This window comes from Lathamus discolor, chromosome Z (genome assembly GCF_037157495.1).
Source record: "Lathamus discolor isolate bLatDis1 chromosome Z, bLatDis1.hap1, whole genome shotgun sequence".
In the NCBI taxonomy this organism is placed as follows: domain Eukaryota; kingdom Metazoa; phylum Chordata; class Aves; order Psittaciformes; family Psittacidae; genus Lathamus; species Lathamus discolor.
Genome location: NC_088909.1, coordinates 64,538,448 through 64,560,964, shown reverse-complemented (window position 1 = coordinate 64,560,964; position 22,517 = coordinate 64,538,448). Strand labels below are relative to the sequence as shown.

Below are 22,517 nucleotides of genomic sequence, written 5' to 3'. Positions count from 1 at the left end.
CAGGGCATCACAGGCAATGCAGTTGATCTAGGAAGCCTCACCCCAAGATGACTTAGACAGCCAGTTCCAGAGGGAACGTTTACTCATTTCCACCGGCAAGTTAGCCTCTGACATGAGGTGCTCCTCCTCCTGGGGCAGACTGAGCACACCCCGGGGTGCAAGGATTGAGCCCCGGTGCCCAGACCCATGCTGCACAGCACTTCATGACAGCAGTACAGCCAACCCTCAGCCAACAGGGCCACAACTGGACTCACTCTAAATGGGCTTTGTCTAGAACTTCATCCAGTCTGCAGCAGCACTCGGTGAAGGGCACCATAGCCACACACATGCACACACACACCACACACCTGCCTTTCAGTGCAACTTCAAGCTTCACAAAGACAGAAAAATTGCAGTGAATCACTTGCGAGTCTCATTCTTGTCAGTTACAGACCTTTTCCCATGTGGATGTGGGAAGCTGTCTTGCACTCCCTTTAAAACACCATGGCCACAGGGCACAGGCATTGTATGTGGGAGTTACCAGATACTAATCTCAGTATCTTCACAAAATAACTCCTTTACAGAATATTGCTGAGTTTGCAGAACGTTTACCTGGGGTTCACATTCCCGGGGTTATTTTAATGATACTAAAAAGTTTAGAAACCACTATGGAAAAATTCCAGCTTCAGAGGAGCTAAAGGAGGAGATTAGACTTCTTGACACCATCCAAATCTTGGATGCTGGAGAACTTCTGAATCTGAGGCCAAAACCACAAATAAAGCTTAACATTTTGCACTATTTCTGATTATAAATGTATTTAAATTGTAGCTCAGCACACTCAGGATATTCTAGTACTTCATCACTTGTCTGTGAAGTTAAGGTCAAGAAAATACTACTCTACAGCTGGGTGAGGTGTCAGTAAAACATCTTTAACAAGAACCAAAACTGCTAGGAAAAAGCCTGTTTCAACTGTCCCTGAATTCAACAGAGCACATCAGAGCAGGTATATACAGCATCCACTCACTGCCGCTCCCTAGCAACAAATGGTGTAGTATTTTGTTCAATTTACTTGTAACCTGCCTCAAATGCCTTTAAAGGGCTGGAGAAAGCAGATAGGAGACCTAAGGCTTCCCAGTGTGTTTCTAGCAGACAGGTCTTTGGAGAAATGTGTAGATGTGGGACTCTTCAGAGGAGCAGAGAGAATCTGGGTGGCAGTTTGTGAAGGGAGCCGTGTTCCCTCCTTTTCAGGAAAGGCAGGAGTACTCCGTTCCTGAAAAACTTAATTTCTCAGAAAAAAACAGTGTGTGCATCTGGCTCTTTGTGCTGTATCCACTTAATGTTGTTGAAATTAGACTGTTACAAGCTTGTAAAGTATTATCCTTAGGCAGCTTTCAGGTTAAAACATGTGGCATGAGTAACAGACGAGTGAGAGAACCCACCAACTCCTGCTCAGTTTCCAGACAACTTGAAACAGACATGTACAATAAAAAGAAAAAAAAAAGATTCAGCAATTCTCATAAAATTTTAGAAACTTGACTGAAAATAAACCTCAGTTTTTTGACTGGATGATGTGGCAATCTGTACTTGCATCATACACTTGCTGGTACCTATCATTTACACATTAGTCCGGGTACAACATTTAACCCTTCTGCTCCTTGCAAACACATTTTACCTTATGTGCATAGCTGAGTGAAATTAAGCTTTGTTACAGTTATGTTTATATGAAGAAACATCAACAGGCACTAAAGGAACCCAAGTAAATCCAAGCAGACAGCTTCCTAGCAGAAGTATTTGCTAAGCCACCCCAGCCAGGGTAAGTTTATACATCCTTAAGTGCAGGTCCAAGAAAGACGCAAAAGGTCTGCATCAGCCAGCTAAGCTGCTGGTTTGCATTTGTTGTTGCTTGTTCAGTTGCCTATTTGTTGGATATTTTTGTTTGGTTGGAGGTTTTTTGGTGGTTGGTTATTTTAAATGATCAGAATAAAGCTGCAATTCTGGGCAAGGGTGTGATGTAGTATCCAAATGTCTTATTTCCCAAAGGGAGTCAGTCCCCCACTCATACCACAAAGCCCAGTCCTCCCTCATTCTCTGAAAGTGGTCAGAAATGCCTCCACTGGTGGCTCTTCTTGTCCCTGCCTCTGCCACCCCTGCACCTCTTGGGTGCCTGATTCCTGTTTCTTCCAGTCTTCATCCATACCTCCTCAGGAGTAAATTCTACAAGCTGACTTTAGGACACGGCTCCTTATTGCTTAAGTTCACTGTGAAGGCAAATTACAATTACTGCCAATTTTTTAAAAGCAGCACAGGTATCATGTTAAAATAACACATCGCTGGATGAAAAAAAGCAACTTTAGAATAAATTCCAGATACTCAGCACGATCAAACTGATTAAATCCTTTGTGCTATTATTACAATTTTTTTTCCACGGTGGACAACAAAAAGTTTCTGAGTTGTCCATACAAACAGTGAACGAATTATTGCTGAAAGGTCTTTTCCAATCTAAATGATTCTGTGTTTCTATTCTGTGAAAGAACCCACATCCCACTGTCGTTCTTTTTATTCATGGAAATACAAATCATGCCTTTGTTAAGATCTACTCTAAAAGTAATTTATACTTTTGACCTGATTCTGTGTAACAGTAACGCATAATACAAACCAGTGCTACTTTCAAAAATAAATCTCCACCTACAGTCTCTTCAGGAATAAGGTTACATGTTAAGGCTAATCTAGGTCCATTAAATCTCATCGAACAGGTAACTACTATGCAAATAAAAACATAAAGACAAATGTTGAATTTCTATACAGAAAAGAGCTTTGCCCCTCTCCTGTGAACTTTAGATAATATATTCTTCATTAAATGGAAGTTGTCATTACTCTAAGTACTTTACCACTTGAAATAAGACTGAAGAAAGAGTAACTGACCTAGACCAGAAACATACACTAAATACAAATCCAACAGAAGTGTATTTTTAAATAGCATACATATCGATAGTGAAGAATATTTACCTGCTAAACATCCATATGCAAACATGATTCAGTGAACTCCTTCAAAGCATGCAAGTGAGCCTATCAGAATTAATTGCCTATTAATATACTACAGTAGGCTGCTAAATAAGAGCCTGCATTTTACAGCATTCACAGTGCCAGATTCTCAGTAACTGCATACTGATAATATACGCTGAAACGGTCTGTTTTCTTTCCTCCTCCCTCCTCCCCCCTCCAATATCCAAAAAGTAAACCATATACAGTACATAACAATATGTCTAGACCTTTAATGCAGAAAATGCTGGTTTAGACAGGGGTCCTCCAACTTACCTGTGGCTTGGCAGAAGAGACGAAAGGGTCCCCGGACACTAACATGCTGTGCCTGGTCACTTAAGAAAGGTGGCAACAACATGATCTTTACAGAGTCTGTGCTAGACCAAACATCAGGCTGGGTACTGGTGGGTGAAGGAGATGAGTCACTCCCAACACAGGACAAAAAGGAGGTACCAGTAGGAGGGAAAGGTATAGGAGATGAGGCTGTGTGACAGAAGAGGACAGAAAAGAAAAAAGAGGGTACTAAGGAAAGAAGTTGTAAGAAATACATCACACTGAAGAAATAATGCAGAGACACAAATGAATTTTAGAAGAGTAGTAAAAGGAAGTATCCTGAAGCCCCTAGAGCGCTTTCTTCCTTCACCCACATTTCTTTTTCCATCCTTCCACCCAGCCCTGGGTTATAACCCATTCAATTACAGCTGAGAAGAGAATCTGCTCCCAACTGAAACTTTTGTAGCTACTTTTCCCTCCTTAAAGGAAACCATAAGGAGCATCAGTGCTTGCAATATGGAAAGTGGTGTCACTGTGTCAAGTTTCATAAAAGTCAAGGTATAATACAATTTATTTTAATATTTATTCTGTTATATGCACATAATTAAAAATAGAAAAATAAAACAAAACTGAATCTTATAAAATATAAACTGTTTACACTAAGATGGTCTAAATTATATTCGCGTGAAAGTTCAACACAGAAAAGCAGCCCAGGCATACTGTTTACTGTTAAAATGTATTCTACTTCTAGCAATATTTACAGAAAGATGCAGTGAGAGGAACAATTCTTCAAGACTGTACCGCACAAAATGCTTTTACAGACAAACAGTGCTGCTGTGAACCAGGCTGAGAACAAACGCACACTTTCACGACTGCAGGCATGATTCACATAAAGAGGTCAAACTGATTGTTTTGAGCAGCTCCAGTTTCAGTCTCCAGTTGCATAGGAGATTGGGAACCTGTCATCCAGAAAGGGTGACGCTGCAAAGATTTGTCACAAAAAGAAGCTGAGTTATTTCTGAATCTGAAAAAAAGAAAAAGAATCGGCAATGTTTTCTCATCAGGCTGTATCCTAACAGTCCGTTCCAGCGAGTCACTAGCTGAATTACTGTAGTTAATTCTTCTTGATTCCAGCTCTGCTTCCACCGTGCAAAAACCTCTCTCTGCGTCACTGCTAACTGATACCTGCTTGCCTGCACTGTTTCATAAAAAAAAAAAACCACAACAAAAACAACAAACCAAAACAAAATAAAGCCAAGAAGAAAAATCAAAGAAATTCAGTCTTGTACAGAAAACAGAACACGATTGTGTCCAGCTTGCTGGCTGGGGGGGGAGGGAAGGGAAAAAATATGAGAAAAGAGCATTCCTAAACCTATTACTTCCTCCCTCCCCCCACTTACTCCATGTTTTGTACTGATACTGTTGTACCTAAACTGCTAGAAAGCAGTGAAGAAAAAAGCCTTTAAACAAGATTATCCCTGAGTCTTACACAAATCAAGGCAATACTATCCCCATTATTCCTTAAAATCTCAGATACTTACAAAGCAGTTAAAAAAATTAACTTTAAACAACTAAAGAGACCTAGTGTGTCAAAACACAAAGCATGAAACTAAAAGTAATCACTAGAAGCAAAGAGAAAAAAAAATGTCCCAATCTGGACAAAGTCTATTATTTACCAATCTGATAAACTAAACTTAATTTCCAATTTGGAATTAAAATGAAACTAGGTCTTTTTAATGTCAGCGAAAAATATGTGTAGACTGAAGTACTTTTTAAAGCCAACTGAATTAGAAAATTACTTTTATCCTACGGGAAGAAGAGGGCTGAAGAACAAGCAAATAACCGCTCATGAGAGCAAAGCGCTCTTTGGGGCTAAAATTGGGAACAAACAAATGGTGATCTGAAACTGGCCATTTAAAATAAAAGTATAAGACAGCACAACACAAGATGCTATGGTCTGCAGACAAGAACACTATTTCTCTAATCTGGCGAGATCTGAATGCTAATTGGCTTGCTGTACAGCATAAGCATGTAATCCCCACTATGGCTCAGCGGTCACACCCGTGCTCTCTGTGCTCAAATAGCTAGCCACGGGACCACAGCCGACTTGCACCACTTAATCAGACAATCGGGTCCTTCAGTCTCCATCTGCGTCGGAGTCGGCGTACTTGAGCTCACACTTGACATCGAAGGGCTTGTCCTTGGCCTCTCGGGATGCCTGCGAATCCCCAGCCTGCAGCTGGCCGTTCACACAGTCAGGCTCAGTCTCATAGCCAGTGTCGTGTGCTGGCTTCGGCTGCTCCCCGCTCTGGTGGCTGACGCTACCTTGCTCCACCAGTGTCTCCTTCACGCTTTGCTCGCAGTCAGAAAAATCTGACTTTTTCTTCTTACCAAGCAGCATGATGGAGCGGAATTTCAAGCACTGCCCTGGCAAGTACCCTTTGTAACAGTTGTAGGAGAGCAGGCACAAGAACAGAATAAAAAAGAAGAGGAAGAGGAACATCAACAGGAAGTTATCATTTGACTTGAGGAACATTGTCTTTTCCGGGACCGCATCAGGAATGGAATTGAAGAGCTCTGTATTGGAGGGTGCACTTGTTAGAACAGAGCCAAGGGGCTTTGTTACTATCCTTGCTGTTGTTACTGGTACCATATGAGTAGTCAAAGTGTGAGCAGTTGACCCCTCAGTTGATACAGCTGACACTTTCGGCACATCACTATTACCTTCTGTTGGTGCAGCTGCCGCGGTGGGGCCCACCGTGGTATGCTGGATCTTTTTCAGTTCCAAGACATGCTTAGCCAGCACTTGAGAAAATTTCTTATTCTTCACTTTTTCTTCTGACAAACACTGGTAAACACCGCTGTCTCCTTCTGATAAATTGAAGATGAGCAGTGCCTTTTCCAGCAGGCGGTACTTGGGACTCTCCACTCTCAGCACATCATCTTTGAACTTCCAAACTACCTGTGCCAGATTGGACTTTTGAGAACACTTGAGTTCTGCTGTGCTCCCATGCTTGAATGTATGCTGTAGGGAATTCTCGCTTACTTTATCTGGAACATCAAAATAAATGTGCAGAGTATCAGCAATGACTCCCATTTGCTCTAATCCGTGTAATTTCACAAGACTGTGCTATAGTCTTAACAGAAATGTAAAGATTAAGGCATTCAGATTACCTCACAAGACCAAGATGACAGCATGCAAAGATCTTAGCAAAATACCAAGCTACAATTGCGTGCGAGACATCAAGACAGACTAGAAGATAGGACACCTCAAACTCTAAGACATCCTCCACTTCCAAATAAGGATGACATGTTGTTGATCCGCAACTGAGTGTGCATCTGAGAGGAGTCATTGTTTGAGACAAGGTGCTGAATTTGGTATCACTTTATATGCGATTAGTGCACTTTAAGTAAATCAGCAGCTACAAAATATCCAAGAAGGAACTGAACAAAGTGCTGTTACTCAACTTGAACTCTCTTCTAAAAAATACCAGCACTTACTGCACACCCACAGTGCAACACCATAAATTCATGAAAAACTAACAAGCAAAACTCACATGGTGGTCCATGCTTTGCTTGAATTAGAAATAAAAATAGAGTAAATCAAACTCTGCAGATTTTTTTTTACTGCAGTAAAAACCTCCTGGAACACTACTCTTAAGATCTCCTTCATCTGGTGGCAGCAGCACGTATTATAAAGAAAGGACCTGTGGTTACTTTCATTAAATCACTGCAAAGGGTACTTCAGCTGTTCTGTATCATGTTCTGAGTCACCCTTCCCTCTCACCAGAAAATCAGCTTTTTTGGGGACCATTTGCTCTGATCCAGCCGCTATAACCAAGCACTTATCAAGCCTCACAGTAGAATGTCAAATGCTGTACCACAGAGACAGGCCTCTGCACTAGAACTACTTATGGCAAATACTACTTTCATTCACAAGTCGCTGTTGAGGTGCCCCCATTCATTTCAGCGGTTTGTGCACTGCACACTGAAATGCATACAAACACAGACATTTTAAGACAACATGCAGGCTGTACAGGTGCTCAAATATTCAAAAGTACAGTATCATACCTATTAAAATATAAATGAATGTTCCAATAATCACAAAAAAAAAGTCAAACTAAACACAACTTTCACTACTTCACCTAGAGGCATGAAAGAGCTCTTTGAAGACCTACTCACCAGAACAAGACGATGCATCTCCACCTATGTTCTGAATCCAGTTCCTGTAAAAGGAAGTCCAAGTATTACAATTTCAAATCTTGTTTCCTACAGCCTGCCCATCCTCTTGTCCTAAGCAAGATTCATTTTATCTAAACAGCACAAGCAGATGTAGACAGATAAGAAAAAGTCTGTATATGAAAACATTTGGCTTAAAAAAAGGCACTATCCATAATGGGAGAGGCTGATGCAATACTGATTGTAACTGTAAGGTAATAAAAGGCTACCATTACCTTTCAATTTCATCTTCTTTAAAAATATCAATGCAGGAAGCTTCATGGGGTTTCCAAGCACAGTAAGGATCCCTTGCTAAAACACAGTCAACACAAGTGGTGTACTTGTCACAGAATGCAACTGGAGACTGAACTACACCAGAATTAGAACCAGCATAGAGGTATCTTCTGCCCTAAAAAAAAACAAAGCACAAAAACCAACACACCCAGTCATTTCCTCAAAGCCAAACAAACCAACCCATGAAACAATTTAAAAAGTTGCATATATAACAGCCATATTTGTAAAAACTGGAACAAGGAGCAGAACAAGCATTTTGATTACCTTAGAAAGGAAGCTTAGGAAAATATTCAGCTAGTCTGGAAGTGCAAGGAGACAAAAGAACAAAAACCTGAAATAGATACAGCTTATGAGAATGGAAAGCAACCACGTCTAACCATGGCTTCATCACAGGTATTTTCCACAAATACAAATGCACTGACAATCCTTCTATGAGGCAAGGCAAGTCTGTGCTGATGACAGGGCTGAAGCAGGCACAAGCGAGCCTGAACAGGCAAGGCCCGCTGTATGTAGGACCTGCTCCTGCTCCTGTTAACCAAAGCAGCACCACTTCCCTCAGCTCTTCTGCCAGCTGGGTCTCTGCAGCCACATCGGCAGCACCCTTACAAGTCAGATGCAGCTACCTACTTGGGACTCATGGAGAAATACTGGACAGTATTCAAAGGAAATAGCACTAGAAAAGACGGAAAAGAAAAAGGGGGATATAAATGGAACAGCTGTTTCACCCACTGCTGCTGGGGATCCCAAACAATTATTACCCCAAGCACGACAGAAAAAGACCACTCTTATCCTGAACATCCTTCTCATAGAAGGCAGGCAGCTTCCTTATTTCACTCATCTGTTCCAAAGCTCAGGGAAACCGATAGCAAAGGTACACCGTGAATTTACGTATTATTATGCAAAGCTTTAAGAAAGGAGCCTGCGCTGCAACCCAAAAACACCAGCGACCAACCCTCTAGTCATTTTGAGAGGCTGTGAATACAAAGCTGAACAGCACACCCCACCTTGGCAGTGGGTTGCCTTCATCCTGAGCAGAATACCGAGTGGATTTATCAACACCCTACAGCAGTTGTCATGGCAAATGAGCCAGATCCAAGCACAAAGTAGCTTTTCCTGTACTGCAACCATACAGATCTCAGTATGTAGAAATGTACTGAGGGACTGTGTCTGCAGTGACTCTGGCAGGAGGAATATGGTCACGAAGTGACAGGCAGACATCCAAGAGATTCCAGTAGAGAAACATTCTTTGAAAAATCTCATTTTGTGGTACAGACTTCTGGTCTTGACATAAGAAACAGCCTCAACTAATAGGGCATCTTAGGAATGAATTTTGGGTTTGGGGCTCACTGTCACTCTTTCATTAAGGATGTAAGGAGGTTTTGCCATGATAATTCAGGACTGGTTAGTCTCTTTGACGAAATGGTCATGAGGAAGTGTTTTAAAATCAAGCTAACAAATGATGCACTCTGGCTAGCAGCATTCCTTAGAGTAAGCTACAAGACCAAGCACAAATCAGGTTGGATCCACCTCATATGAAGTGTGCAGACAGCTTTCAAGGAAACTCTGTGACGCTGGACAATGGAAGTCAAAACTGTATCAAAAGAGAATCTGCTTACATTACTGAAAGATGGACTCTGACAGACAATCAGCCTCGAGAGACATACACTCAAATGCAAGTCTTTCATCCTGAAATTTCATGTTTTAAAACCAAGACACATCTTTCAGTAAAGTAGGAGTTAGGAGGATCTACTGTAGGCTCATCTGACACTGCCTACTACTCTCCAAACAAGGTAGATGTATCATGGGAAGGGCCTGAACACTACTGCAGTAATGTGTTCAGAAAGGACTGACTCCAGAGAGGTCCAAGGTAGCAACTATTAACCTCCTGTGATTAATCCTTATTATGGCCACTACACATACCACAATACCAGCTTGACAAACTACTTCAGTAGCAACTAACTGTGATTGCTACTGTGATGTCCAGCGAGGTAGAAACTTGTGTTTTCATGCTGGGGAGCAGAAGTAATCCCCGCTTGGGTGGTACCACAACTATGCATCTTTCATGACTCACACTTGACCCAATCTCCACTCCTCATAATGATAATGAGATCATTTCAGCTATCTTCTATCATAAAGCAAATGCTGAAACTTCCTGTCAAAGTAAGGCATTTAAAGCTTTCTTTGCAGATAAAATAGAAGACATCAGCAAACATTTTATACATATATATATACACACACACACTGTATACATATGTAAGTTGCTAGTGTGATGCATCATACATAAAAAATATGACTATCTTTACAAAATCTACAAGCACTGAAATTTTTATGAAGTATCACGCAAAAATAAAAGCTGTTTCTAAGATATCTTGGCAGTATCACTAAATGCCTAGCTGCAGAGTTTTTATTGATCACCAGGTAGCTACTGAATACCAGCATTACTACAAGACATTTCAAGAATTATTCTTCCCTTAAGAAACCCCAAAATTTCACCAGTTTGAGGGGTGTGATACTATAAGCCACTGCTTTAGGTAGTGATTTCACAGACATTCATGCATCTGCTGGTCTGAGTAACTATGGCCAGAAGTGTAACTCATGTAAAAAGTACACAGAGTAATTATCCTCCCACTCTCACAAACCCAGAATTAAATCAAGCAACTGATTAATAGCCTGGGTTTGGAGCCTGCAGCAAGGCTTGTACCCCCAAACTGGAGCTGCAGCTGGTGCCTGCCAGACAGACAGGACCTCACCAGAGGTCCTTACTGTACTAACATGACTGATCCAATGATACATCTAGCATGCAGAAGCCTGCAATATTTGGGTTACACAGCTACGAGTCTCTCTAATACATGAAACTGTTCAGTCATCTTAGGTCTATTTCCTCAGAAAGATACACTACTCTGGTAAGCCCCCCAAACGATTTTTCCTCATGGATTGGCAATGGCCACAAGGGGTCAGGATTTTTACAGAGCTCCTAACCTGAAAAGCGGTACTTTAAAACACAACTTTCAGCTTCTGCACATGAAATCACAGTGAAGACCCCTATACATGTACCCCAACCTCCACATTCCCCATTTCTACATACTTTTAGAAGCTTGTGCCTACCTAAGACACTGAAATGCAGCAGGCAATACATAATATTGCTACAGCGCAAGGAGTTACAGATGCAGCCTTTGTCTCTGTGCACAGTGACAGCCTTTTTTTGTCACAAGGTTATAAGGTAGTACTAAAAAGTTTTGAGGAAGAGCAAAATGAGAGGAATGATGTGATGATTATAGCACTTACTCTTCTGGATGAAAGCAAGAGAGTTTGGACTGGCTCAAATTTGGGGAAAAGTTGTGTTTCTTCAATAATATGCATTCCATTTTCATAGCTGATAGCTTTGTGCAGGGCTCCTCGATCTGAAACAGCAAAGTAAAATATTTAATATCTTTAAAATAAAAAGCCAGAGAAAAAATGTAAATTGACTCAGTCTGCCTGGTGTTCAGCTGAAGATTTCACACAATGTGTGCCAATGGCAATCCTTAAATTTGTTACCATAAGGACCTCTCTGAGCAAGAAATAACGTTTTGGAATCAAGAATGACCATTTAGGGATTATCTTAAATGTATTTTCGCTGCACTCATTGCAGTTTTGCAGCTCTTTTTCTGCACTGCTTTCTCAAAGCATGCAAGATTCTCCACTCACCATCACCCTTTACTTTTTAATGAAAGCACCAACTGCTGTAAAAGCATTGTAAATACGGAAACTCAGAAGAGTTTCCCTTGAACATACTTCAGCCTAATGAACTGAAAAAAGTCTTTTGCAAAACCCACCTGTACTGATGAACATAACATCATATATGGAGCCATTAAGTGCTCTGACTCTGTCTACTACAATCTGGGTGTACTTCACATCTCGTTTTACTAGTCGAGGTCTGTCTCCCATTGGAGTCACCGAGTCATCCATTAGGGGATGATCTTTAACAAACTGCAATGTTTTGTCTGGCAGATTCAAAGAGCTCATATAGTTCGATGCTCTGGCTTCATTGTTTATGCACTAATGAGGGGAACAAACCAAAAAAGAGCAACAACCAAATTACATCATTTACTTGTACAAAAGAGAGACAATTAATAGCAGCTATGTGTGTTTTCTTTTCTGCATTATTCTGGCCAGTAAACACACATTTATATTATACTCATTCTACTGAGGAGGGTTCTCAGGTCTCGTAGCACTTCAGCTTCTGTGATGTACATATCCCTGAGGTTTGGACTACATTTTTATTTGGGCCCAAAATACATTTTAGAATCTCCTGCTTCTTAACTACTTTTACCTGTCACCTCATTTAATAGTAGTAACTACAGGGAATGTAAGAAATTAAAAGAAATATGAAAGAGACCCAGCACTATGAACATGTTGGTTTGCAGGCAATGCACTGTACTGGATAAACTTCCTGAACCCACTGAGACAACACACTGTTTGCTGTATTTCTGTTCAACTGACCTAAAAAATACTTGATGTTGGCTAGTGTATAATGACATCTATTTTGCCACTAGTAAATTAGCAACAAAATCATGAAAATACAAAACCAGCAAATAACTCGACTGTGGATTTAAAAAACTCACTTTCGATTTCCAGGAATAAAGTTTAGAATAAATGACTTGAGTGTTTTTTCTACAAAGCCTTTAAAACAAGAAGTACCCAGGCCAGCTGCCTAATACTTACCAGTTTCTTTAGTCCTAAGCATTATAAAGAGAAGTCTCTCTTTTTCATTTTTTTGTTATCAGATTCAAAATTATACAAACTTACCGCACCAGGTCGAGGATGAGGAATTTCCCCATTGTATCGTACCCACTTTGTATGAGACTGTTCTACTGTAGCACTCTGCATATATTTTCCTTTTGAGAAAACCTCTTCTACAGTAGACAGATTGTATGCACACACTGCAGACAGCCCCACATTATTGCTAAAAGTTCAGGACAGAAGAAAGAAAACCAGAGGAGTAATTATTACTTATCATGGTAACCAACTGAGATTGAAAGTACTTATCCAGGAAAAGGCTGTACACACTTACAGTTGTGGTGTGAAGACGCCGTATATCACTGGTTCCTTCAAAGTTGTAGACTTGAGAATAAAAACATCATTGATAATATTGAAAACTAAATTCTTATCGGGGTTGGTACAAATCAATCTGGCCTTCAGAAAGGAAGTCCATTTTTTCTGCAAGGTCCTTAATCCTCCTTGGTCCCTCTTTTGACATTAAAAAACAAATAATAAAAAGGTGTTTGTGAGGAGAATTAGCACCGTTTTTGCATTTAAGAACCACCACTCTATAGCACGGAATTCCTGAGCACTGTTACTTTCTAACATTTCACCATAGGCACATTAAAATAAAGAAGCCGCAGGACAATTAGTCAACAAAAATATTACAGAATGGTTTCTATCAGTTCACAGAGGGAAGATGAGATGAGACTTATAGAAAGACCCATACTTCTGCAGCGCTTGAAAATTGAGATGAGTAAAAATCTGCTTATTGGAACAAGTAAAATAAGTATGGAAGTATTATACTGTCCCTTAATAAAAGTAAGAAGCATTGCATTGTTTTGTGACATCTAAACTGCGATTTTAAATTCTAATGTTATGACATAAGCACTTGAACTTGCCTGATATTAATAATTTCCTTAGAAAAAATGCAGCAGTGGCTTAATTCTGCAAACAGTTACCACCTTTATTAAGGATTTGCAGAACCCAGACTTAAAGTAGTAAAGATATATTGATTAGAAATGTTTTTAAAAATTTAGTACTCAGGCTGTAGCTCTGTTACTTGTCTTCAAAAAGCAGGGCATATTTGAACATTTGAATATTTCCCATATTCCCTATGGAAAGTATTAGAGGAAACCTGCAAAATTTAAGTATAAACGATTATAGATTTGCAACCTGCCATTGATTCCCATTTCAGACAAACAGCAGCAATAAAGCTCTCATATTCCACGATACTCCCCTTTTAAGGAGTGCACAAGCTGCCAGTGGGCAGAGGGCCACAATAATAAGCTTCATGGTAAACCTGCCTCCAGCTGCTTGTTTAATGGAAATCTCAAGAGCACTAACTTGTTATTGATGTTTTGACTTCCATGTTTAAATATAAAACAGTAAGGTCTAAATAAAACATTTCAACCTCATCAAAATGAAATGGCTAGATAAATTTCCTGTTGGAAAAAAAAATCCTGAGGAAATTGATACATTCCAGTGAAAAAGTTTTTGTTAAATCAACCTACTAAAAAATAACTTTTTTCATCATCAAGAGTTTCAACCAGCACTCCTAAGTACATACTTGAACGAGCCTAACAAACTGAGGTTTAAACACATCACGTGTGACAGAATCAGGCTGCTGGTGACCATTTTCCTTGAGGCTCTGTCAGCTCCAACAGCTTCGTGAAATTTTACCACTGTGCAAAATTAAATCAAGTATTTGCTCCCAAAGCAACAACAAGGCTTTCTCAGTTCTGAATAACTGATTGAAACTGTTGATTCACCAAGTTTGACCACTTCCATTTAATTGGCAGTAAGTCCACAATAATAAATGCTATTTTAACACACACAAAATTCTACTTGAATTAGTTAAAATAAATTGTATTAGTTAAAGTAAACTGAACTATGTCCCACCTTGCACACTCTAGCTATTCTTGGAATCATCAGTTTTCCAACAAATTCATACTCCACAGGCACCTCAGTGAAAAAGAAGTATATCTTGTCATCTTCTCCATCTGTGCTGTTTTGGTCTGCTCTTATGACATCAGCAAAAACAAAATTAGGCTCTACAAATACAAAGAGAAGAATTTTATATTATACATGAGACTACTAACTTGATTCCCTCAATGACCCTCTAGGAGTCCTCTTTCACCCAAACCTCACACTGCATATAGGCTCTCCAGTCACTGACTTGCCTGCACAGTTTGCTGTTCATAATATGAGTAGCATATCTAAAGAAAGAGAAATAGAGGGGAAAAAAAAAGAAACAACCCACAAACCCACAGCCCTACATGAAAGCACTAAGATACTTGAGAGACCTCTGGAATCGGTTGCCCAGGGAGGTTGTGAGTGCTCCATCACTGGTGGTGTTCAAGGCCAGGTTGGATGAAGCCTTGTGTGGGATGGTTTAGTGAGGGGTGTCCCTGTCCATGGCAGGGGGGTTGGAACTTGATGATCTTGAGGTCCTTTCCAACCCTAACTATTCTATGATTCTATGGTCTGATATCTCATTGCTTCCAACGTTTTTCAGCATCAAGTGCAGTTTTCTAACAGGCCTGGAAAGGTACCCTCGCTTGAATGCTGCTCCCCTATTTCAGCTACTAGCAGAAACACTAAAAATGATAGTATTGTTACAACATGTATTACAGAATTCAGTATTTTGTACTTTTTGGACTTAATGCATCTCTTGGTTGTATGGCTCTGGCTCTTTTTGGGAGAAAGCCACAAACCTCTGAGCATTCACAAAACTTGGTGAATACTCAATTTCAGGAACTGAAATCATCAGGAACCGAAATCATCAGGAACCAGGATCAGCTCAATTTGAAAGCCTGTTACAGACCAAACCCATTCTTCTTACTATATCATAGCCATGACGCGTTACCTTAAGGATTAACAAGTAGATGCAAAATAAACTGTAGCACTTTAACATCAAGTTGAAGCCTGGGTAGCTTAAAACTGTTTTCATTGCCAATGCGATAAAAATCCTGGTATTTCAAAATAATGTTTCTTGAGGGCACACAAGGGCACACCCTTACGTATCAGTGAATGCCAGCATAACAGTATCTTTGAGATATTAGACAACTGCCCCTTAACTCAGGTAAGGCACTTAGACTCTGTGTGACACTGAAGAATGAAAAACAGTTTGATTCAGACAGTTCTCATGCCCACTTACCATTAAGCCAAGGTATCGCATACTCTGTTCTGAGAGGGCTTTGATGTGAATGCCGTGAAATGATAGGTTCACTTCCCAAAAAATTGTAGGAAGTCCCAGAATAAAGCTCCTCATCTTTAACACAAGAACAAATATTTTAGACTTTCTTATGTACTACATATCAAAAAGGGTATATAAATATTTCAGGAGACTATGTAAGCTTAAGCTTCCCACAAGAAAAGATAAACAACGATTTCCTCTAAATTGCCCCAGACATGTCTTCTATGTTTACATTTCTCCTTACTATTCTCAAGGCTGACACTTCCACACTTGGGATTATTATTGCTCTAACACTGGCAACTGGCAAAAGTCAGTACCGTTTTTGTGGTACTTCAATGCTTTACATGTAAACCTATGGCTTATGTACCAGTATGTAAATTTTCTTCAAAAATGACACAGAAATTTTGCAACTCTTTTACTCCCTCCATGCCAACATTATTCAAACTCAACTTTTAAGAATCTAGGCAACAATATGGGGAGTGTATTCTTCCTTCCTTATGTCCCATTTTGTGTTACTCTGAGCTTCTCTTTTATGGTCTTGTGACACCAGGGTACACCCAAGACCTCTGATTTAACTAAATCAAGATTAAGTAGTACCTAACCGTACAGAAATACACACAGAATATATTTCTTACTTCCCTATTCTGTCTCATGGATATGTCTTCAGGACAGCTAAAAAAATTCTACCTGTTATATTCACTGGAATGACAGTAATTGATACTACAAAGGCAGTGAAAGTACACTGAGACAACCTGAACTTAATATATTAAACACCTGAAAATATAGTTTTAAAATAATTTTTTTAAAAATTGCTTACAAAATAACAGTATTAAATTCTCCTTTTAAGAAACATGCTAAGTTTGACTACATAAGTATTTTAGCATCTACCTGAATACACAGTAAAGATGTAAAAACATGGACACAATATATCATTTCCATATTGAGAGCCTGGAGAATGACAGTGGAAAATATCAAACACTCTTCTAAATAATAATGAGACATTAAAGTCTGAACTTACCAACCATAACAGATGTGTAGCTTTGAGCAGGATCAAATGGACATCTGCCCTTACCATCTTCATTTTTACCTCCAAGTTCAAATGAAATTAAATTCTGCAAAAAAATTAAGTTGAAAACCACAGAACAACTGTTAGTACTTTTTTTCTTTCAGCTACTTCACTCGCAAAGGTAACTGAAAGAATTAACACTAAATAATGGACCACATCAGCAACTTCCAGCATCAAAGGCATTTTTTGGTAGTATTATAAAAGGCAAATAGGCATTTTCAGAAAATCTTACTGAGTCCAGCAGACAGAGAGGAAATGTGATCCTATGATTTGTGGGTGGAAGCAGAAAAGCACAGAAGATGAAAAGCTGAATCCAGACAGACCTCAAGAGAGGGCACCAAAAAAAAAGCCAGACAGCAAGAAAGGCAGAAGTTAACTGATATATGGAGAGAGCTGGCAATACTGAATTAGCCTGCACAAAAACGGAGAGGTTTAGAAATTGGAGCGGCTTTCTGAAGTAGACTCAGTCATTTTCAAGATGGGTCACAATCTAACTAAATTTCAGAAAGCAACAGAGTATTTTGGCTGCTACTTTATAAATCCCTTAAAAAACAAGGGAATGAGGATCAGGAAGATGACTGTAGCCTCAGTACTGGGAAAGTGATCAGGTACACTGTGTAATGAAGATATTGAAGGCTAAGCGCAATGACTTCTGGCAATGTTTCAGAGGTGATGGCAGGCCAACTTGCAGGCAGGGGAGCCAGAAAAGAACAAACAATTACAAGATTTCTCAATTTCAGAATTAAGAGCCACAGTAAGACTAACGATACAAGAGTCAGCAGCAAGAAAAGGGAGTTGATTTTCTGCCAAGACTTCACTCTGAAGCACTCAGCACTACGAAGCTGTGGCATAGCCAGAAGCAGAGACAAGACAAGTAGAGACAGGAATCTGAGAAATTGCAGGGACATTCAGTAATGGATGGAAGTCACAAAGAATGCAATTTCAATTTCAGAAACTGTTTTTATGCTAGCGCACAATATGCAAAGAATTATGAAAGCTAAGAAGTAAATCCACAGTTAAACAAAGTGAATCAATAATTCAGTAAGTGCTTTGAAAAAAGAACAGTACAATTTATTTCCATCCTCTATCATTACTGTGGAACAGTGTAATAAACGCTCCAAACATTACAACCAGCACTGAAACTGCAACAGTCCTTAGGAATGGAGATTAACTCATTGTTTAAATGAGCTGCTTTTAAGTTACAGTTGTTACTGGGTCAAAACCGTATGTACGTTCTTACCAGGTAATCACATGTTGGCTGAAACGCATTAGTTCCACACACATAGAGGAAAGTATCGTTCAGCTGTTGCAACACACGCACATAATTACGACACTCTGTCTGTAATAAAGCATGAGAAAAGGCTGATAAACCACAGCTTCCAACATAAATATACAAAAGTTGTGCCGTCAGCTCATCTGTTGCCACTACTTATGCCACACCAGTAAAGCTGGGCAATACAATCACGACTGTGACACCCTTCTCCCTGCAATCTCCAGGAGCTGAGGTCCCCCAGCATCTGGTTTCCTACAGTAGGGCACAGCTACCTCAGTATATCTATCAGGGTAGCATGACCAAGTAACAAATACTCAGCAAGGTGCATCTCAAGTTGTTCCATGAAAGCACAAGCTCCAAAGACACATCCAATCCATGGGAATGCCTAGTTAAGCATGGAGTAAGTTTTAGACTGCAATTCCTTGCAAGCCTAGATGAAACAGTGATACTCAAGGCTGCTTCTTAAGAGAAACCTCTAATACCACTAAGTTAGCTATAAAGCTTTGTCACTTGTATCCATTTTGTTGGTTTGGGGTTACCCCACCATCACCACCACCACCCCAGTCCCTGATATCAACTGCTCATCCAAGGAAGCTTCTTCATTCTTTTGGCTCAGAAACAGAACAAAGAGTTTGAGCCAAGGCCCTGAATAAACGATACCATAAAGTTTCAGAATGACCACCAAGAAAAACGACTCTTAAACATCCACTGAGAGAAAAAAAAAGAACAGTATCAACAACACCCCTTAATCCTTGGTGGCAACACAGCCAGATACCACCACTGTACTATAGTTTCATAAACTACTTATGCAAGAATAAGCACTGTAGTTACTATTCCTTCTTATGAGCCAAACGAGGTATTTCTGCGACTGTATGGTGGGTTTGATATGGCAGAAAACTAGAGGTCAGGTGAGGAAGCTAAACATTTTTCTGCCAGATGAGGTCCTTCCACAGCTGCATAAATGCCTTTTGCTGGCACTAAACAGCACAGGGGTGATGCCTGGGGAGAAGACTGCCTATTTTAGTGTAAGGCATAGCAGTAGCGGCTTACTACCTTGACTCTTTTGAAACTACTGTACTATGTAAAACATCACAGCTACTATAAGCGTGACTCATAAAGGTTATGAGTACAGTGAAGGAAAAGTATGGATGGCAATAAACATGACTTGCTAAACTGCAGGCAGGAAAAAAAAAAAGGAAGTTTGGACTGCTAGCAAAGTTCTTGTTTTGGGGGTCTAACACCCTATCTACCTAACACTAATAATCTCTGCAGAAGAGTGGTAGTGATGCATGCACCACCTACTAAACTATATGCGAGAGAAATTCACATTTCCCTTATTCAGTTGTGGATGTCTGAGTTTTACTACTAGTAAGCCCATCTGAACCTGGAGAACACAAATAACACTCTCCACTGCCTCCTGAAGAGGCAGACAAGGATGAAATGGCCCTTAAATACCTGCCACACCTCATGTCAGGATAATCTATTGATGGTTGTCAGTTGAAAAAAGCCAGTACACTGAGCCAAGGTAAAGAGAGCCCACTCCCATCTTCAGGAGCCCCATGAATGCAGGAGATCAGCTCTGGATGCAGCACCTGGGATTTTTTAACAGTGTGAACCACAGAAGCTGCCAGGGGATAGTGTCAAATCCTTGCAAGTGTAGGGCAGGACTGCTTTCTGTATCTGTAGGGCTTGCAGGCTTTCACTTTCCAACCTGTGCTTAAAAGCCTGACAATCAGTCTTGCACAGCAAACCCTCACTTTACTGTATCACTAAATGAAGTGGTGCTACACATACAGCCAACTGCCACAAGCAAACCAGCTCCACGGAAAGGCACAGTGAGCAAGCTAGCCTGCTCACTGTCAGTGGCGAGGAGTTTGGGGGATCCCAGGGGTGAGTTGCCTGCACTGCCGATCTGGCAGGAGACCAGGCTGCCCAGGTGCTGGGATGCTGCCTGAGCAGTCACACCAGCAACGAGCTGCTGCCACAAGGGGCACACCGGCTGACCACTACAATAAGGATATAATGTTGCTAGTGAATAATACGCTGGTGGAACAGCACTGGCCTAATAAATAAACCTTATGCCCTACAGCAGAGCAAACAAAATTACCAGCCATTTTCTGAAATCAAATGCTGGGGAAGAATTACTGCAATAACAAAATACAACAGTTGCTATCAATTACCTCAGTGAAAGTACTGTTGGTTTATCATTTAAATAGAAAAACTTGTAGCATTACCCACACATTAGGGTGGTGGTCGGATTTTCAAACATTCAAATAATATTCACCAGCAAAAAATGAGCTAAGAATGGGGAGGGGAGAGGAGGGAGATTGGGAAGACTAAGGAACACTGCCATTTCTAAAGCTCAAGTTAATTAAAAAAATTAGGTGATCATTTGAAAATTTTAATTTCAAACAGTTGGAGCCTTTTTTCTTTCACTCCTCTTGAAGTGCAACATATAACATTTTTCCCAAAGTTCAGTAAAAATACATACCTGTTCTGATTTGCCCTTGACTGCACATTTAGTCCTTTTATCCTCTGTGACCTTCCAGTGTAACTAAGTGAAAAAAACAAGCAACAAAAAGTAATATCCAAAGCACTTTAGTTCCAGGCAAGGTCTGAAGATGTTGCAGTAACACACAAAAAAGGCAATCCTAAGACTATCTGCAGCAAATGCAAGCCATTTTGCAAGTAGCTTTCAAAGGGTCAAAGCCATTATTTCCTGAAAAGGTGACACTTCCAAATGCATGTGCCTTAACTGGGGGTTACACCACTGCCATTATCTTTAGGGTTCATCATCAGGTTTCCCCTCAAATTGCTAACAAAGTTGCCACTACCATAGCCATTAGGGAAATGCAACTGTAACTGTTTCATGTACTTCTCCATTTTAAGTACTTCTCCATTTCATTGACACGTGAATGAAAGACACTTGAGGTGGGAGGTCAAAGAAAATTTACTGGACCGATTTACATGGAGAAGTACAACTTTAACAGCTACATGCACTCATAAGTTTTAGACACTGGTGAAGATTGCCCACCACCACCTGTGAACATGATGCCATGCCTCTACACATCAGCCTGTGCTGCTGACAGGATGAGAAGCAGCAGCCTACAAAGGACTGGAAACAATTCAGTGTTAGCAGACTTCTGCATGGGCTCATCTACTCTGAGAAGGCAGTGTCAGCACATCCAAAGTACTTCTCTGAACAAGCTGGATCAGACCTGTCTGCACCACCACTTGTGGTGCAGACACACCTAGAGACACAGAAGTTGAAACTGCAAGGACAGGCCTTCATTTCATGTGAAACACATCTGAAGCCTGCTACTCCTGAGCAAGCTCCAATTTTGCTTCTGTTTTCGATTAGATTACCTTCTGATTCAGGTTAATAGCAGATGGCCCACTCCTGCTAATAAAAATATGCATAAAACCCACCATTACAGTTGATACCAAAGTCCCTCCAGTTAAACATTCTGTTCCCAGGAAGAAAACACCTAAGGAAACCTCTAATTCCTTGTTTACATTCAACTTCTTTCTTCCTCTCATCTGATGGAATGATTTATTCTATAGTCTCTTTCAGTAAGTAGCCCACACATAGTGAAGTTCTGTTGGATTTTTTTTTTATGTGGATGATAATGTATTAAAACCATACCTCATGCTGCTTTTCAGCAATATTCACTGCGTTTAATGCAAAGATCACTTCTCTGGCTCCTACATATAGAACATCTTTGTCTTCACTTAACAGCAAGGTTGAATAGTTCGACACCTCCAATTCATGAAAATGTATGAGCTGGACCTCTGTTGAAATGAAAAAGTATCACCACGTGAAGAAACAGGACCACTTAGGGTCAAGTTTATGTGTCATTTTTTTTAAGTTATCTAATAGCTGTCTGATATCTTGGAAATAAAAGTTAGTTTGGACAACCCATGTAACAGACAAGGAAGCTACCAGAAGCTTTGTTCAGCATAAACAGGAGCCCCCAATCATAAACATTAAAATCACTGCTCCCCACTTCTCATTCAATTTCAAATGCCTAAATATTTCCTCTCATACCGATTCCTGTAGCTCGTATCTTCATATTTTTCCCTTTTGCCTAATCTTCCATCTTACATCACTGTCAGGTCCTTCCTCACCTTTTCCCTTCTGTATACCCACCTCCCATGGAAAATGATCTCAGTCACCACATCCCTTGCAAGTACCCTAAACAAATCACATAGAAAATTGCACGCCTTAAGAGATGACACTTCAGCACAGCAGAAAGAAGACACAGAAGCTAAAATGGAATTTACAGGGAATCAATAAGTTGATGTTGGAAACCAAAGGTGAAGTGCACATGATAAAGAAGTAACACTAGGGAAAATCAAGATGAAAAGGAATAAGATGAGAGAGAGACATTGGAGAAAAGGCCCTGGAATGAGGAATTATGAAGACTGTAACAGAA

General features: G+C 40.2%; 1 protein-coding gene across 7 annotated transcripts in view; it reads right to left on the bottom strand.

Annotated features, from left to right (window-relative positions):
- Positions 1-22,517, bottom strand: part of SEMA4D (semaphorin 4D) — a 94,226-nt gene that overhangs the window by 11,465 nt on the left and 60,244 nt on the right. For 4 of the 7 annotated variants that reach the window (XM_065663439.1, XM_065663440.1, XM_065663438.1 and 1 more), the window contains exons 4-16: positions 21,728-21,873; positions 20,573-20,635; positions 18,049-18,147; positions 16,761-16,854; positions 15,704-15,817; positions 14,446-14,597; positions 12,857-13,032; positions 12,592-12,748; positions 11,619-11,841; positions 11,089-11,204; positions 7,746-7,918; positions 7,474-7,517; positions 5,131-6,342 (exon numbers count right to left, since the gene is read on the bottom strand). In XM_065663439.1, the coding sequence (XP_065519511.1) occupies positions 5,429-6,342; positions 7,474-7,517; positions 7,746-7,918; positions 11,089-11,204; positions 11,619-11,841; positions 12,592-12,748; positions 12,857-13,032; positions 14,446-14,597; positions 15,704-15,817; positions 16,761-16,854; positions 18,049-18,147; positions 20,573-20,635; positions 21,728-21,873 (2,471 nt within the window). In that variant the 3' untranslated portion in view covers positions 5,131-5,428. Of the gene's footprint in view, positions 1-3,294; positions 3,502-5,130; positions 6,343-7,473; positions 7,518-7,745; positions 7,919-11,088; positions 11,205-11,618; positions 11,842-12,591; positions 12,749-12,856; positions 13,033-14,445; positions 14,598-15,703; positions 15,818-16,760; positions 16,855-18,048; positions 18,148-20,572; positions 20,636-21,727; positions 21,874-22,517 lie in introns of those variants that run through there. The other 3 variants (XM_065663442.1, XM_065663443.1, XM_065663444.1) reach the window with 2 other exon arrangements.